This window comes from Hypomesus transpacificus, chromosome 25 (genome assembly GCF_021917145.1).
Source record: "Hypomesus transpacificus isolate Combined female chromosome 25, fHypTra1, whole genome shotgun sequence".
NCBI classification, from domain to species: Eukaryota; Metazoa; Chordata; class Actinopteri; order Osmeriformes; family Osmeridae; genus Hypomesus; species Hypomesus transpacificus.
The window spans coordinates 1,503,529-1,519,934 of record NC_061084.1 but is presented as its reverse complement, the minus strand read 5'-3'; the positions used below and the strand labels follow the sequence as shown (position 1 = coordinate 1,519,934).

At 46.8% G+C, this 16,406-nt stretch overlaps 1 protein-coding gene across 1 annotated transcript in view; it reads left to right on the top strand.

Moving 5' to 3' along the window:
• Nucleotides 1–16,406, top strand: part of LOC124487096 (ADAMTS-like protein 1) — a 45,986-nt gene that overhangs the window by 8,124 nt on the left and 21,456 nt on the right. The window contains exon 2 of the mRNA XM_047049133.1: nt 12,374–12,496. Coding sequence (XP_046905089.1) covers nt 12,374–12,496 — 123 coding nt within the window. The remainder of the gene's footprint in view (nt 1–12,373; nt 12,497–16,406) is intronic.

Genomic DNA, 16,406 nt, shown 5'->3' with positions numbered 1-16,406 from the left:
AGGAAACACAATGCCACACAATGCGATGCCATCTCAGTTACCCTCCCCAACTGGGCTCTAAAAGACGACATTCGATGAGGGGAGGAGGGGGGGGGGGCGAACGAGGGGGGTCGAGGCAATTTCAGAGATATCAGATTGAAACGCAAGACGCCTCTTCGGGCATTCGACTCTGTTGGGAATGCCTCGGCGCTGAGGGGCTTGATAGGAGGGTTAGGGTTTGCCACCTCTTCCACGCTGTGTCAGGCTAGCATCAGAAGATAAACACACTACTCTGACTTGACCACACGTGTGAGCGGTCAGTCAGAATTGTGGACACATTGAGGTTCACGTACTGGATATCTGTGTTGTTTATGTTACCGAAATGAAGGTGTTGCATGTTTAACAGATGTGTTTTGGGGATGGTGGCATTGAAGTGATCATCTAATAATGAAGTCCTAGGTTAGAGGCCCAGCCAAGTGCATAATCACAATCAGTAATACATTAATGTATTATGTGTTAATAATATACAATACATGATATGTATAATCATACTTATATAAATATATGTTAATATGTTGGATGTGCTACCGCAACATCACCTCTCTATGCCGTTTGTTTATTTGTGTGTCTGTACCACATAAAGGTGTGTTTTGTATTTACAGTATGTGTTTTGTATTTACAGTATCTGTTTTGTATTTACAGTATGTGTTTTGTAAATGACAACGTTCCCAGATGTCCGCCTACTTCCCATAATGGAGATGGGGTTAGCAGCATCACTGGCGTCTTTGTCAAAGCTGTCTTATTTTTCCTCTCAATAATAAGCCTGGATTCAGTGCCAATCTGTGTGTGTAACAGTGCTTGCAAAGCCCCTAACTTGTGTAGATTTCACCTCGCCGAAAGATGTCTTCCAACTGCTTGGCTCGGCCCCCGGTCGCTGCGCTGGCTCTAAGGTTTCATGCCACCAGTGTTCTCTTTCCTCTCTGATTAAATAATAGGCCTAGCCTCTCCTATAGAGCAGAGCACTGAGTCAGCCTGGCTTCTACTGTAGAGCAGAGATATGAGTCAGTCTGGCCTCTTATGTAGAGCAGAGATAAGAGTCAATCTGGCCTCTTATGTAAAGCAGAGATATGAGTCAGCCTGGCTTCTACTGTAGGGCAGAGATATGAGTCAGTCTGGCCTCTTATGTAGAGCAGAGATAAGAGTCAGTCTGGCCTCTTATGTAGAGCAGAGATAAGAGTCAGTCTGGCCTCTCCTGTAGAGCAGAGATAAGAGTCAGTCTGGCCTCTCCTGTAGAGCAGAGATATGAGTCAGTCTGGCCTCTCCTGTAGAGCAGATATATGAGTTAGTCTGGCCTCTCCTGTAGAGCAGAGATATGAGTCAGTCTGGCCTCTCCTGTAGAGCAGAGATATGAGTCAGTCTGGCCTCTCCTGTAGAGCGGAGGATTGCATTTTGTATCACTAAAGTGTAACCATATGGTTATACAGTGTAGTAATGCTTTGGGCTGACATCGAAATAAAGACGCACTCTCAGTATGCCAACAATTTAACATGTTGCATTTATTCTGAGTGTGTATTTCAGATTAAACTCCTGCCAGCTGAGTTTATACCTTGCCCTATGGACAGCCTCTGGGTGCCATCCCCAAGCCAGTTAAAGCCTGGATGCCCCGTGCCCATTTCAGGCCTCAGGGACTGGGCTGTGCTCCAATCCAACCAACGCCCTCTTAATCAGGACCCATCAGGGGAGGAACCGGTGATCCTTGTGATCCTCCGGTGAGCCTGTGGCATCAGGATGTGGGTCATGGCATGGCAGGATTTGGGCCTGCCAGGCACACATCACCTGTTCTGTGTCTGTCCTTAGGCCAGCGTAACCTTGCTCTACTAATGAACTACTGCCCTGTCCTTTTACCATTTTCATACAAATCTTAGTTCTCTGTATTTGAATGCTCTTCCTTCACCATTGGACAGGAAACACACATTTTTGATAAGCAGGGCAGTTTGGAGCTCTGTTCTCAGGTGACTGATGACCTGATCTGAAAACCTCAGCAGTTGGTGTTTTGCCCCGTCAATCATTCTCTCTCAGAAGGGGAGGGAAGGAGGGACGACGAGCGGGCTCAGTGTGTCTCAAGTGGGCAATTGATGGTGCCCGGCCGTACCCATCCCTACGGTGCCCCTACTGACATGACCCAGGACACACAACACAGCTGTGCAAACATGCACAGGCACACACGCATTCACATGGGCGCGCCAAATCCAACTATTTGTCTTGTTTCTTTTTTCAACTGAATTCAGTAGCACATACTCAGCTGCCCCTCTGTAAATACAGCAGCACCAGCCTGTTGACTAGCAGGACAAGACCACCATTGTGCAGGGCGTTCAGTAAAGTCCAATTTGAAAAAAGCTTCACGACTCCTGTACTCCTGGGGAGTAAACCTTCGCAACCACTATAAAAAAAATCAGAACTGCTACTATTTAAACAACAAAACATGTTAAGTGCAATGAGATAGGGCTTCCAAAGAAGGGCAATTCAAATTGCCGACCACAACCTGAACTTTGCGCATGGAATGATGACGTTTTATAGACCACAGCTCTGCAACCTGATAACTGTCAATCGAAACATTCAGACGTAGTATTTAAACTTGTCAAATTGCTCCTTTTAGCTGGTCTTAAAACAAACAAGACAGACAGAGCAGAGATGCAGGGGTTATTGTGCGTGTTCGTGATGTGCTGTATCTTATAAGCATGTGGATGGTATTCAACAGGTCTGTTACTGGTGAGACAGTGAAAGGCTATCCTGGCTCCCTGAAGATAGAGTGTGTGTGTGTGTGTGTGGGGGGGGGGTTCCATCAGGTTATCAGGCTATCAGGTTCCCATGAAATTGACATGGCACAGAGGGTTGACGTCTTAATGGCCAATGTGCTTGGAATGGGGGCTAGGGGAACGGCTGAGCCTCTCTCTTTCTCTCTGTTGCTCTCTCTCCCGCTATCTCTCTCTCTTGATAGCTCGCTCGACTCGACTGCTGTCAAAGTGGTGTCAGTTACCTCAAGTACTTGATTCCAACCACAGACACATACACACACACACTAGCTGTCGCACAGTCATGAACACTCACATCTGCACAGAGGCACGCTCACGCACATACACGCATAGGCGCAAGCATCACAATGCTAACAAACGTACAAAGACACACAATTACAATTATGATACACACCTCACCGCAAACCCATAAAACAAAACAGCTGATTTAACCAGATTCTACATACGCAACTCCCAGATATAGTTTAACACTCATTTAAATAGATTGACAGAACGCACAGCACACAAATTGTGCTGACTAACAGCTCTCACAAACCAAATTATGTAAGACCATCTGACTGATGTGCTGCAGTTGTGTCCTGCCAGTGGCGTGTTCAGGGAGTGGCCTAGGGTGGCACGGGCCACCCCTGAAATCTGATTGGCCACCCCAATATCTTAAAATATGATTGGCTATATGCCCAGTCAGAGGCGGGCCACCCCTTGTGCCACCCCTATCAGAAATGTCTGGACATGCCCCTGTGTCCTGCTAGCTCGAGGTTTAGTGCACACCATCCTTTATCCAGCTAACCTGATACAGTTGCTCTTGCTTGGAAATGTAAATCATTCTTGAAACAACAAGCAGACGTTAAGTGGCATACTGCACTGTATGCAGACAAATGTTTTTTTTGCAATTACAGTTTATATTTCTTTGAAATAGCCTAACTGCTGCTTGCTTGAGGGAACTCAGGGAGCGCAACAAGAAGCGAAGATAGCGTCTCACTTATGTATCCTCCCCGTGCTGCGCAACTAGAGAACGCTTGTGTGATTACTGGGACTAAGGGCCAAACATAAGCGAAAACAATGAAGAGAAACACACACCATCGAATTCGACATAACTCACGTAAAAAATACGCTCCTAAACCACACGAACACAGTTAGCTAGACACGGAGGTGGACAAATGTGTGCCCCACGGCTCCCAAAGCATGGAGCGGTCCGTGTACTCACACACGCGGTGTCAGATAAATCTCCCATGGTGTGTTAAAGAGTTTAAATGGCGCCTAGGATCTGTCTCTTTAATACAAAGGGAATGTGTAGCGCTCCGTGTGCCAACTATTTTTTTTCCTCTCAAACGCCACTTGAGCTGCGTCCTGTTGGCTTGGAACATTCATCAAACTGCTCCCTCACGCTTGACAATTAACAATTAGGGAAGATATGGACGTCTGAAGCTCTTGGTGGTAATCGGTCACTCACTGACACCCGTCTTTATCTCGTTGCGTCAGCGTCACTTCAAAGCCTCGTCCGATGGCTGTCTCTTCTGACACTGGGAAATTTACCGTCCGTTTATTGTTGAACAATGTTTTCCAGCGGATCACAGAGGAAAACCAGGAAACAGAGAAACATTAACTGTACAAAAAAACTGTAAGAACAAATAAAATCAACAACAATGGAAACACGTACTTCCATTATAATACATATAATATTGTATTGAGACCCAATCAGCAGCTAATTAAGTGAGTGTTCTAGCATAAGTGATTTGGAGCTCATTGATGGGACATTAAAACCAGAATGACACTCCAACATTACCTTTCTACCTCTGACAGCACGATGATGTCTGGCTCCAAGAATGCCAGGGATTATGGACATGAAGTTCGGGCACATTGGCAAATGAGAGCCCTTATTTTAGGCTTAGGAATGTGGCCCCGCTGTAAGTTCAGACAGAGCAACGAGAGTTTTTGTGGGGGAAAAACTCTGGAAAATATGTCTTGGCCCCTTTAGTGGAATGGGGATAGGTCCTCTTAGATTCCCTTTTCATTTTTCTATTGGATTAATTAGAAAGTTCTTTGCTAGTGCTGTTGTGCTTGCCTACATGGAGTTGGGGCTGGCCCGTGGTGTGGTGTGGTGGAACTGGCCTGTGGTGTGGTGTGGTGGAACTGGCCTGTGGTGTGGTGTGGTGGAACTGGCCCATGGTGTGGTGTGGTGGAACTGGCCTGTGGTGTGGTGTGGTGGAACTGGCCTGTGGTGTGGTGTGGTGGGGCTGGCTTATGAAGCGGTTTCACCTCAGGCCCTTTGGACTGCCAGATTGGTTCCGTGTCTCTTTCAAAGAAAACAGTGATTACTGGATAGGACTTCTGGGAGGTCTGGCCGATGCTACACATGATCCACAGATTCAGATGCCCATGAGCCAGACACTCCATTGATGACACATGCTTCGAGAATAGTGAGAACATATCCAAACCATCCGCACAGAAGACACTTGATCATCACCTTAAACAGAAAGAAACAGCAATACTAGTTAGCCCACTACACACCCAGACCATAACTCCGTCTCCACTGTCTGTGTTAGGGATTGTCCAGCTAGAAGTGTATTGGTATATCGGTGGCACAGTGGTATATTTGAAATGAAAGGCTGTCAAACCTGCATATTTGGAGGACTTGGGGGATCCTTTGTTCTAATTGATGCTGTGAAGTGCAGCCATGTACTGAACTGTGCTGATGAACTCATTGCCCCTCTGCCTGTTGCGCACTGTACTTTAATAGTGGTACCCAGCTGCCAGTCCATATCCATCTCCTTTTGAATATGATGAAGGGAGACAGCTGTGCGTGTGTGTGTCTACATGCATGTGTGTGTGTGTGTGTGTGTGTGTGCGTGCGTGTGTGCGCCTGCGTGCTTGTGTGTTTGTGTGTGTGTGTGTGCACATTACAGCTGGTGTCAAAGACTGTGTTTCAAGACTAGGGTTGTGCTTATTGAGCACCAATGCTTCCAGGGAAAGCTGCCAGTGAACCAGTCAAATGGATGAGTGTGTGTGTGTGTATGGTGTGTGTGTGTGGGAGGGGTATGTGTACCAGCTGGGCGGCGTTTTCCCTGAGAGGGAGGGTCACAACCATGTTCTGCTGCCTTCTGGAATCATCTCATGTGATGGAGCCTAGCAACGACTGTTTTAGAGGATCAGCTACATTATATCTATATTATGTTACATTGTATTCTAGCATTTGCAGAAGTTGACTGGGCTGTTGTGGCTGATGGGGATAACTTTAGGTAACCAGATCTTTTCTGGAGCAAATCCTGGGACAGTAAACAAGGGAATGGGTCTATATGGATGACAGCTGACTAGTTAGCAAACATGTTTGAAATATGTTCCTTCATGTGATATATTCCTCCAATTTGAAATTATTCAAATGTAAACCCATAAGGCTACATTATGTCGTTAAATGTTCACAGTAGTTCTTGACTACTATTGAATCCTATTTGAGTGTTCAACCTTTCAAATGTAATGTCAACAGTGTTGTAATGGTCTAGTGCTAACACTAACCCTCAGAGCTGCAGCTCATGTTACAGTCGCCAATGTCAATGTTTTTCTGATGTCACTTCTTCCGTTTCGTCCGTTCAGAAAGCGATTGTCCCCACCTGCCAGGTAGCAAAACAAGACCTAGCACAAGAAGGGATTGTATGGACCCCAGTGGCTTTCTCTCTCTCTCTCTCTCTCTCTCTCTCTCTCTCTCTCTCTCTCTCTCTCTCTCTCTCTCTCTCTCTCTCTCTCTCTTTCTACGCATATCTGTAAGTCACAGTGGTGCACTGAGTAGCAACCCTAACTTTCAGATCTTAATGTGCTGAACGATGGAACTAAAACCTGTAGCCTTTCCAAAGATGTGTCAGGGACAGAGTGTCAGTGAGTCCAGAGTGACGGCCTGAGACTAGAGAGCGATAGTCCTGCTCTCTCTCCTTCACATCTTTATCCAGCTTTGAGGTTCCCATCCTCCCCTTCGATGACTGTTGTTTCATCGCAGCCTGTTAGGGAGAGTTTTGCACTCGGACAGGAAGGACTGGCATGTTTCAGGAAGTGACAGGGCAGTCCGCAGGGACACCTCAGGATGTATCCGCACTCTGTCACTGTCCCTGTTAACATCAGCGTGGGAACCCCCCTCTGCCCCGACCATTTGGGCATGATGACACTGGCATCAGACGCAGAGGTCGGCCCAGGCTATTGGTCGGCAGACATGCGTTTCCCACAATCCTCTGTTTTGACGTATCTGGTCAGGCATTCTTCAGTTTATGCATAGCCCTTTGCCATATCAGCTGACAATGTCAATGACCGCAAATGGAGTACGATACAAATCTGTTAGCAATAGTATATTGATTTTTTCAATTTGATCACATTCACATAATCAAATTCATCCGTTTCAAAAAATCATGTAAGTCACAGAGTATTTCTTAGAGGAATACATGGTGCTTTTTTACGATGTGTCTGAAGGACGCCGTCTACCTGTGTGACACAGTGGGCTAGTTCCTCAAACCAGATAAGTACTAGCTCCCAGGACCAGAACCCAGCTCCACAGCCCAGTGGATGGTCCCAGAACTCAACACTCACCTTCACAGTGCTGTGATGGCATACCCCTCTCATAAACCACCGCTTTGGTGACGCCTCGGTGACTCACCAGGTACAGCCTGTTCCATGTGGGCCAAGGCCTCATCTCACTGGCCTGGGTTTGAGTCCGGCCCGGGCCGTTACCTTCATGTCTTCCCCTCTCTCTCTTCCCTACATTTCCTGTCTCTCTATGTGACGTCCTGTAACCACACCTATCACAACAAAGCAGAAATGCCTTGAAAAGCATATTTATAAAAAAAACTGCTTGGTTGAGTATGAATGAAATGACATGTCTGGTGGGATTGCTTCCATAGGTAGACGAACAGCAGGATTACGTACATGGGCTGCATGTTGGAGAAACACTTAGCCAGGATTGATTTCCTTACCAGTAATGTTGTGACTTCCTGTGTGCTGGTCTCCAAGCTGTCAAAAGCTGTTTAAGGGCATTGGAAAATAAAGTTCCTCCATATTAAATATACGAATGGCTGTTGTTACCTAAGTAAGCCTGAGTAGTAGAAGTAGTAGTAGTAGTAGTCTTAGTAGTAGTAGTAGTACTTGAGTAGAAAAACCACCATATCTGTGATTTATGTTTCTATTTAAATAAATAAAATTCTCTGTTTAACGGGAGCCGAAGGCAAATTGACGCTTCACTTGTGAAAGAGGACTACAGGAAATGTGTGAATAACACCTGCAACGCTAACTGGTTTTGCACCTTTGCAGGTTGTGGTCAGCTTGTGGTCAGGTGCTTGTCTCCCAGCAGATCTAGAATAGATGAAAATGGTTGTGTGATGGATGACCTGCACCTGCACTGTTGCCTTCAAAGCAATGGCATTAAAGCATGACATTTGTCAGCCCTCAATTTTTAATTTCGCCTCTCTTCAATAAAGTTAGCATTAAAAAAACTAAACCCAATTCCAATGCGTCTTTGTGAAGGAGGACTACCTTTAGAATAATGCAAGCGGCCCTGACCTTTTCAGGAGTCAAATACCATGAATACCGATGTCAAGAGGTGCTGGTTGAGAATCCAACGGAGAGGCAGTGTTTGAGAGACAGTGTTTGCGAGGCAGTGTTTGAGAGGTGGGTGGAAAGGCAGTGTCTGAGAGGCAGTGTTTGAGAGGCAGTGTTTGGGAGGCAGTATTTGAGAGGCAGTGTTTGAGAGGCCGGTGGAGAGGCAAAGTTGACAGTTGTCACAAAAACTGTGACAGTTCTGAGTTCTTGTCCCCTCCCTTGGAATGTGAGGCGGTAAACAGCAGGAAACCAATGAGCTGACAGGTACTGATGGGCCCACTGGCTCATATAAATGCCCAGTGACACAGACGTATAAATATAGGATGACATTGCTGTACTTACATGGTGTCGGAGGCAAGGGAAAACAAATGGGTCTTAAGATTGGGAGTCAGGTTGCTGAGCGGTTAGGGAATCGGGCTAGTAATCAGAAGGTTGCTGGTTCGATTCCTGCTGTGCAAAATGACGTTGTGTCCTTGGGCAAGGCACTTCACCCTACTTGGCTCGGGGGAATGTCCCTGTACTTACTGTAAGTCGCTCTGGATAAGAGCGTCTGCTAAATGACTAAATGTAAATGTAAAGACATTCAACAGAATGGGATACCATCACAGGCAATACTTTGCTCTCGTTGTTCTATTTCTTTCTTCCCTCTTGTATTAAAGACATTACTACACTTGCTATCACAACTTACAAATTCACGATCACGTTTGTGGGATTCCCAAATGGCATTTTGACCTTTCGCACCCCTCTCTTTTCCCCTCCCAGCATGATTGGTTCTCCAGAGATAGACGTATCAAACTTAGCGGAGGGGAAACATAACAGAAAACTGAAGCTGCTTCTTCAAAGGGCCCGGGAGGAAAGAAATCCCAATATTAAATAACCCATCTGTCAAAAAGAAGAGAAAGTGTTGAAAGGGGTTTCGCACTATTCTTTAGGCGTTCGCTCATGACCCACTGCACTGCCATGTCCTGCAGGCAAACTCTTGAAGTGCAGATTGGAACCAGGAGGTCTTATACCAAAGAGTGTACTGTTGCCATCCGCCGGCCAAGATCCTGTCACACCCCCAAAGATATATCCCGTTATCAGAGCCGAGATCGTGGAGAAACCCAGGGCTTTGTTCTATAATGAGCAAATGTTGAAGTGTGTAGAAAATACTCTCACGGATCACTGATTTGTTGGGTTGATAACTCCCGGATCAGAGAGCAGCATTGATACGCCACTTGGATGACGGAAACCCCAATCCCGCACAAGAACGGGAATGATTTCATTCGGTGCTTCTTAATCCTCAGCGTGTTAAGTGAAAGGTTTCAAAGATCCCCTTGAAAGTGGATTAACAAACTATATTTTCCTCTTACATTTCACGCAGACAGAAGCCGGCCCCGAAGAGCGGGCACCTCGTCAAAACAGCAGAAGGTTATTATTCATCAAAGTCAGCCATGTGTGACATTGAAGTCCAAGTTTTAGCCTACCATGCTAGAGGTGGCCTCCGTTCTTTTTTTGGTGCAATTTCCCTCCAACATTGCAAGCTGGCACCACCCTTTAGGAAAGACCAATTATAATATCAAGTTGGTGTTATTACTGCTGATTATTCTCTTTGAAGGCCCGCCTTGCCCTGAGTTCACTTCCTCCCTCGCTGGCCCGTCTGGTCCCCCCGACTTTGAAATCGGAGCCGGCTGGAAGAGAGCGACTCCCTGCACCCTCTGTCACACAAACATGTGCGCTGTTGTGTTGGGTGACAAGCAGCCACGCAGAGGTAAACCATCGTGTCCCGGCGATGAGAAGACCCGTACGTTTGTAGGGGCTCAGAGAACGAGGGCGATTCGTGGGATTCTTCTCTGAAAACACAAGGATCCGGGTTTTTGACGGACAGCTACAGCGTCTATCCACAGTCAGTGTCTCGTCGGGCCTGGAGGATTGGAAAGCCTCGCACACCATCGGAATCTTATGAGAAGTATTTTCGACCTGCCAGTTGCTAATCACTCTATAACCTTGCACCCCCTGGAAGAGGACTTTTCCCTGCTCCCTCATGCTGGAGCGCCATCGTTGGCCTCGACCTCTCTGGAAGCAGAAGACACTCGGACCTCGGCCAGTTGTGAATGACTCGGTCCAGTGGGGTGTGCAAGATCCTTGGCATCGGATTTTAATGACCAGCATGTTTTCTTAAGACGAGCAAGGGAAAACGAGCTTGATAGATTCCCTTTAAAGACTCAAAAAAAGCTTTTGACCGCCACGCTCCATTAGGCCTCAGTTTTGACAGATTTCAGCTTCTCACCGAGTAGAGTACGTTTGTGGACTGTAATGTGTTTGCTGTGGTATATTTGTTATCGTTTTTCTATGGCATCAATGGTCTTTTAAGGGTTATCTGCCACAAATAAATGCTTTGGAAGTGCAACTTCCAGTGGGAGTCAGATGGCTGACCGGTGAGGGAGTTGGGCTAGTAATCAGAAGGTTGCCTGATCGATTCCCCGCCGTGCTAAAATGACTTGTGTCCTTGGGCAAGGCACTTCACCCTACTTGCCTCGGGGGAAATGTTCCTGTACTTACTGTAAGTCGCTCTGGATAAGAGCGTCTGCTAAATGACTAAATGTAAATGTGCAACAGTGTACTGAACATTATTTAAACATGGTTGTTTGTGATGCAACATGCACAGCAGTACTTTACCTGTAAAACATATTTAATGTAATGATTTAAAGGTTGAAAAGATCCCTTGATCCACTACTTCACCATCCTTTGTTGTGTCATGCAGATGTGCCTGTTCTATGAATTCAATGGAATTTAAGCCAAGGAGTCATGAAATCATTATCGTGTATGACAAAGCGATGCTATCGTTCTGATCCTCAAAGTATTAAAGTTTATGGATCAAAGGTGCCGAAGATGTTAATGCAACATGTGTTTCCTGACTCTGATCAGATGTCCCATATTCCACACAGCCCTCACGGTTGTCTGAGGAGGGCTTCAGCTGCACTCCCAATGGTCGCGTTCATTCTGATCCCTTTGCAAGCGCAGCAATCACAACTGAACTGTGTCGAGTCTAGGATGTTAGCGCAGATTTGCTTTGGTACTTGTTAACATGCATCGTATGGTATGTTTCACACAGTTGCTTAGCAGCACTGGAGACCCCCCACTAACCCCCCCCCACCCCCACACACACACACACACAAATACACACACAAATAAAACTCCACTCAACCTTCAGCCCTCTTTCCCTTCCCTCCATGCCCTAAATCCACCCTGGCCCAGCCCCTGGAAGCTGTCAGCTGACCAGGGTCATTACAGGGTGTTTATGACCCAGAAAGAGGGAGCAGCTGGGGGGCTGGTCCGTGCGGAGGGGCATCCTTGAGAACAAGCACAGTGGTGCTAATGGACCCTATCCAAACAACCCCTCTGTGGTTTCATCTTCTCATTTCAGACACCTGGTGTTTCGACATCCACTAAGTTCTTGTAACAGTTACCTGTTACCAGGAGACGAATAGAGAGAGGACAAGGCTAACCTCGAAGCAAAACCCTGATAGCCAATGTAATAGTCCTTTTGTTTACCGCACAGAAAGGGGTTGATTCATTTTACTGTTGATGACGGAATATGGTTTTCCCTTGAGGCACTGGCAATGAGGGTTCAAGCTGCAGATTGGAATGTATTTTTATAGCATTGGGATTGAATTGGATTTCCATGGGTATAATTCACATTGGAAATACATTTGTATGAATAACATGGATTTGGTTCAGACCAATGCTTCTTAAGACTTCAATGTTTTTGTTGATCCAAGTTAGTGGAGAGTTGATCTGTCTGCCTGTTCATAACAAATATTTCCATAGAAAGGTTTCCTATTGAGACTAAAATACAATAAAATCCAGGCTTGCTTTATTCAATTTAGCTTTATTTCATGAACTTGGTGCATGATTTAAGACTTTTCACTCGTAACTTTAGAAGACCTGAGACTAACTTGTGAATTGCACAATAGTGACTTGGTTGCACCTATGGTACCAATCGAACTCGTAATCTGACTATGTTGCAGGTAGATGTGGAGGCCAGTGACGGTGACGCCGTGTTCATCCGGGAGTTCACCCTGACCAGTCGTGACGACCCTCCAGGCGATCATCTCCATGAAAGTCCCAGCAACCACAAGCCAGAAGACCCCGTAAGTGCCTGAATAAAACCCTCTAAGAAACCCTTACCTCACTGTTCATAGTTCCATCACCAGCCTACGTACTGACCTCTCTAAAATAAACGATGATGACCCGCATCACGGAGGGGGAAGTGTTGACATGTTGTCAAATGGTCGTTATTATCATGGCTCTCGCCTTAGTGAGCAGATTCCATGTTAGGTAATGACACACACTATTCATGACTACTGAACTCAAGTTTGTTTAGCAAGTTTTAGCAAGTTTGTTCCTAGCAATACACTGACCGTGGAAGGAGGGAGTGGAGGAAGTCTGACTCTTGTCCAGGGCTGAGAGGGAGTTTGAATCACCATGCTTCCACTCTGTCAGAGACGGGACAAAGCTCCAGCTGTTTCTCGAAGACAATCACTCACCCAACTGTCTTATCTAACGGGGGTTTGGCCCTCCAACTTGTTGACGTCATTGGCTGGCTCACCCGCCATTACTCGTTTTTTGTCCTTGATGCAGTCGGTGACTGCCATTTAGCCAAGAGTTTGTTCTAAATGGCTTGCAGTGATTAGGTTGGGAGTTTTTATTTATTGATGGTGCAATAGATGTGCACTGGTCTCATTCTGCAGCTGTGTTTGTGTGAGTGCAGTCACAAACAGCTCAATACTCTATGAGTAGGGCGATGACTGACACAAATCTTTCCGTTGTCATCATTAGAAGCAACCTTAATGTACTCAAATCCTCAGAAATATGATAACAATATTTCTCCATATGACATATATAATAACTTGTCTCCAAAAAGAGAGACTACGACTTAGATTTCTTAAGTTTTAACTCAGGCAGGTGAGCCGTGTTTCTGCTGCTCTTTCTCACCTCTGACTCAGTAGCTGTAGGCTTCCATCGCTCGGTCCCTTATTGGATCTCGACTCAATATTAGTGTTTCTCCAGAGCCAAGAGCAACACAGCTTAATTAGCAACTGCCCAGGTTTCTGCTTTTGCCAATTCTGAAGTGTTTTACTTCTCCATAGCTCCATACTTCACCTCTCCGCCCCCCACATAAGGGCACAGATGAATTGTTCTCTCTGGATGAAAATGTTTATGCTGGCGGGTTCCAGGGCCTCTGCACCGTGGTGAGGTAGGGGAGCCCCTGTGAAGAGGGGTGGCCTGTTATTTGTGTGAAGCAGTGAAAATGTCAAACGAAGAGAACAGATTCATTGGTGTGAAACGCAGCAAGTGAAACACAGTCATCCTGTTTCATTCTGGACTGTCCCGTCTCATCCTCGCTCTCTTGATCTCGAAAACATACCAAAACTTTGCTACAACATGAATCTCTAACGAAACATCCAGACAGCATATTTTCCTTGCTTGGTAAGTTGGTTTAGAGGGTTGAGTCTTAACCGAGGAGTGGCTATCTGATGAACACATCCTCCTGCAGTTTTATCTGTGCCTACCATCCGCATCCTTCCCACAACATTGACGTTTTCGGAGTTTCTAAGAGATTATAGATATTTTTGGTCCCAACCTCTCACACTCATGGTTATATTGGCTCGGCGCTTGGCTTTGGTGTGGACAACACTCTGCCTGCCTGCACATGGCCTAGCCCAGAGATGGATGGGCCTTCAAGCTACAGTATGTTAACTTTCACTTTCTCTCCCTCTTTTTTTCTCTTTCTAAGCCTGCTCTCCTTTGTCTTGTTCTCTTCTCCCCTTATCTTTCTCTGTCTCTCTCTTTCTCTCTCTCTCTCTCTCTCTCTCTCTCTCTCTCTCTCTCTCTCTCTCTCTCTCTCTCTCTCTGTCTCTCTCTCTCTCTGTCTCTCTCTCTCTGTCTCTCTCTCTCTCTCTCTCTCTCTCTCTCTCTATGTCTCTCTCTTCTCTCCAAACAGCCCGTGTGTTTTTAAAAAGCCGGTTGCAGCCATGTTTTAAAAGCCTACCGTGTGAATAAGTACATACTTGCCCTGCTGTTTGGCCAAGTGACAGAGACCAAGAGATCCAGGAGGGCCAGCCTGCCTGGGGTGCTCAGAGGTGGGGCATGACAGAGAGGGGGAGGGGTGGACAGGGTCTCGCGGAGAGCAGCTCGTGCCCGGGCCGCGTCTTGCCTGGCCAGCTGTGTTGTGGGTACGGCGCCAGGGGGAAAGGGCACCAATCATGCCTAATTATGGGACTCATTAAGGGGACAAGCATGCCAGGGTTTTTGGAGGGTAAGTTGGATGCCAACCCCCCTCGGGCGTGGTCGAGGGTGAACCTAAAGCATTGCAGACGAGGGTCTCATGTATGTCTACATTTACATTTAGTCATTTAGCAGACGCTCTTATCCAGAGCGACTTACAGTAAGTAGAGGGACATTCCCCCTGAGGCAAGTAGGGTGAAGTGCCTTGCCCAAGGACACAACGTCATTTAGCACGGCCGGGAATCGAACCAACAACCTTCTGATTAATAGCCCAACTCCCTAACCGCTCAGCCATCTGAACCCCGTATGTTCTAACACCAGTCCAGCGCAGCCACACATCAGGGCGTGTGTATGCTAAAGCCACATAGTGAGAGTGCTGTCATGTAAAGGAAGTGTGTACCCGCTGTCGGTTTGTGTCTCCCGCATAGCAGTGTTGGGAGCCTTCCCTCTAGGCTGGGTAGGTTCTGGCAGCAGTGGGTTCGGGTCGCGCTGCAGCTGCAGCTGCAGAACAGGTCATGTGGTGTGGGGTTGGGCTCCTCTCTCTCTTCTGTGTGCGTGTTCCATCAGCTGAATGTGTTCGGCCCTCCAGCCCCCACAGCTAGCGTCAGACCTCTCTTGATGTGGCCTCACACCAGTGCACTGTGGGTAATGGAGTACCGCTGCCAGAGGGTAGACTTCACCGCATTGCCCGCATAATGACAGGCTGTGTGTGTGTTTCTACATGCATTCCTTTTCTTTTTTTTTACGGTGTTTGTATCTTTGGCGGAAGTGTACTGTATGTTTCCAGATATGTTTTCACATTAAACTGGTTCTGATGTTGAATCGGTGCTGTCGTTTCAAATCGGCGAACCCAGGCTTATCACAGGTCATGTGAGTTCATGTGTGTCCAAGCCCGGCTCTCGCACACGTCCCTATCCAGTGTCATTCGGCACACGGAGACACATCCCCACATTCTTAGAATCGTCCGCCAACATTGTGTCTTCGATTAGTGCACAGATTCCTCCCTCCCTTTGTCCTCGGCGCTCGTTTCCACCCACGCAACCCCCCCCCCCCCCCGAGGAGTCCCCACCCTCTCCTGCCCCCGTCCTCCTTGTGCAGTGTGCAGGCATGCACACATTCGAGCACGTCGTCTTTAACGATTGATTTTTAATTGTTTACATTTGTGGTTGTATTCCTTGCAGATGTTCCCCCACGCTAGCAGTGATGCCAGAAGATACACCAAGACAGTCCCTCTGGTTATCTAGGTTCCAGTGTTTGAAGCTGCAGGTTTTCATTGTATCAGAGCAACGGGCATGGAACTACTGGTATAAGGCCTTGGAGCCAGTAGCCATATTTGTGTTGCAGTTTGCTGTGGTAGCAACAACCTGTCATAATGGTTAAAAATGCCAGATCATTACAGAAATGATTTATTGGGGGAATGGGGCGCTTTGTTAAAGGACCAGGGGATATTTTACCAACCTCTTCACTCCAGCATCCGTAAGAAGAAAATGTTCTCCTTGTCCAATTGGAAATAACCCCTCGGGCCCTGAACCTGATTATTCGGCAACACAAAAGCGCAAACTCAAGCAGAACCTTCCAGAAGACTTGAACTGATTTCTAGTTGCCACATTTAGGGCTCCCATTGGGCTGTAACCAAATACTCCCTTTGGACTGTTGAAACACACACATCCATGAAGGCCTGGCATGATGGCCGGGCTGTGAGTGGCACTTTGGAAGGGATCATCCAGACTCTGTAGACGCAATAATAAACACAGCTCATACTGTGAGGTTGGT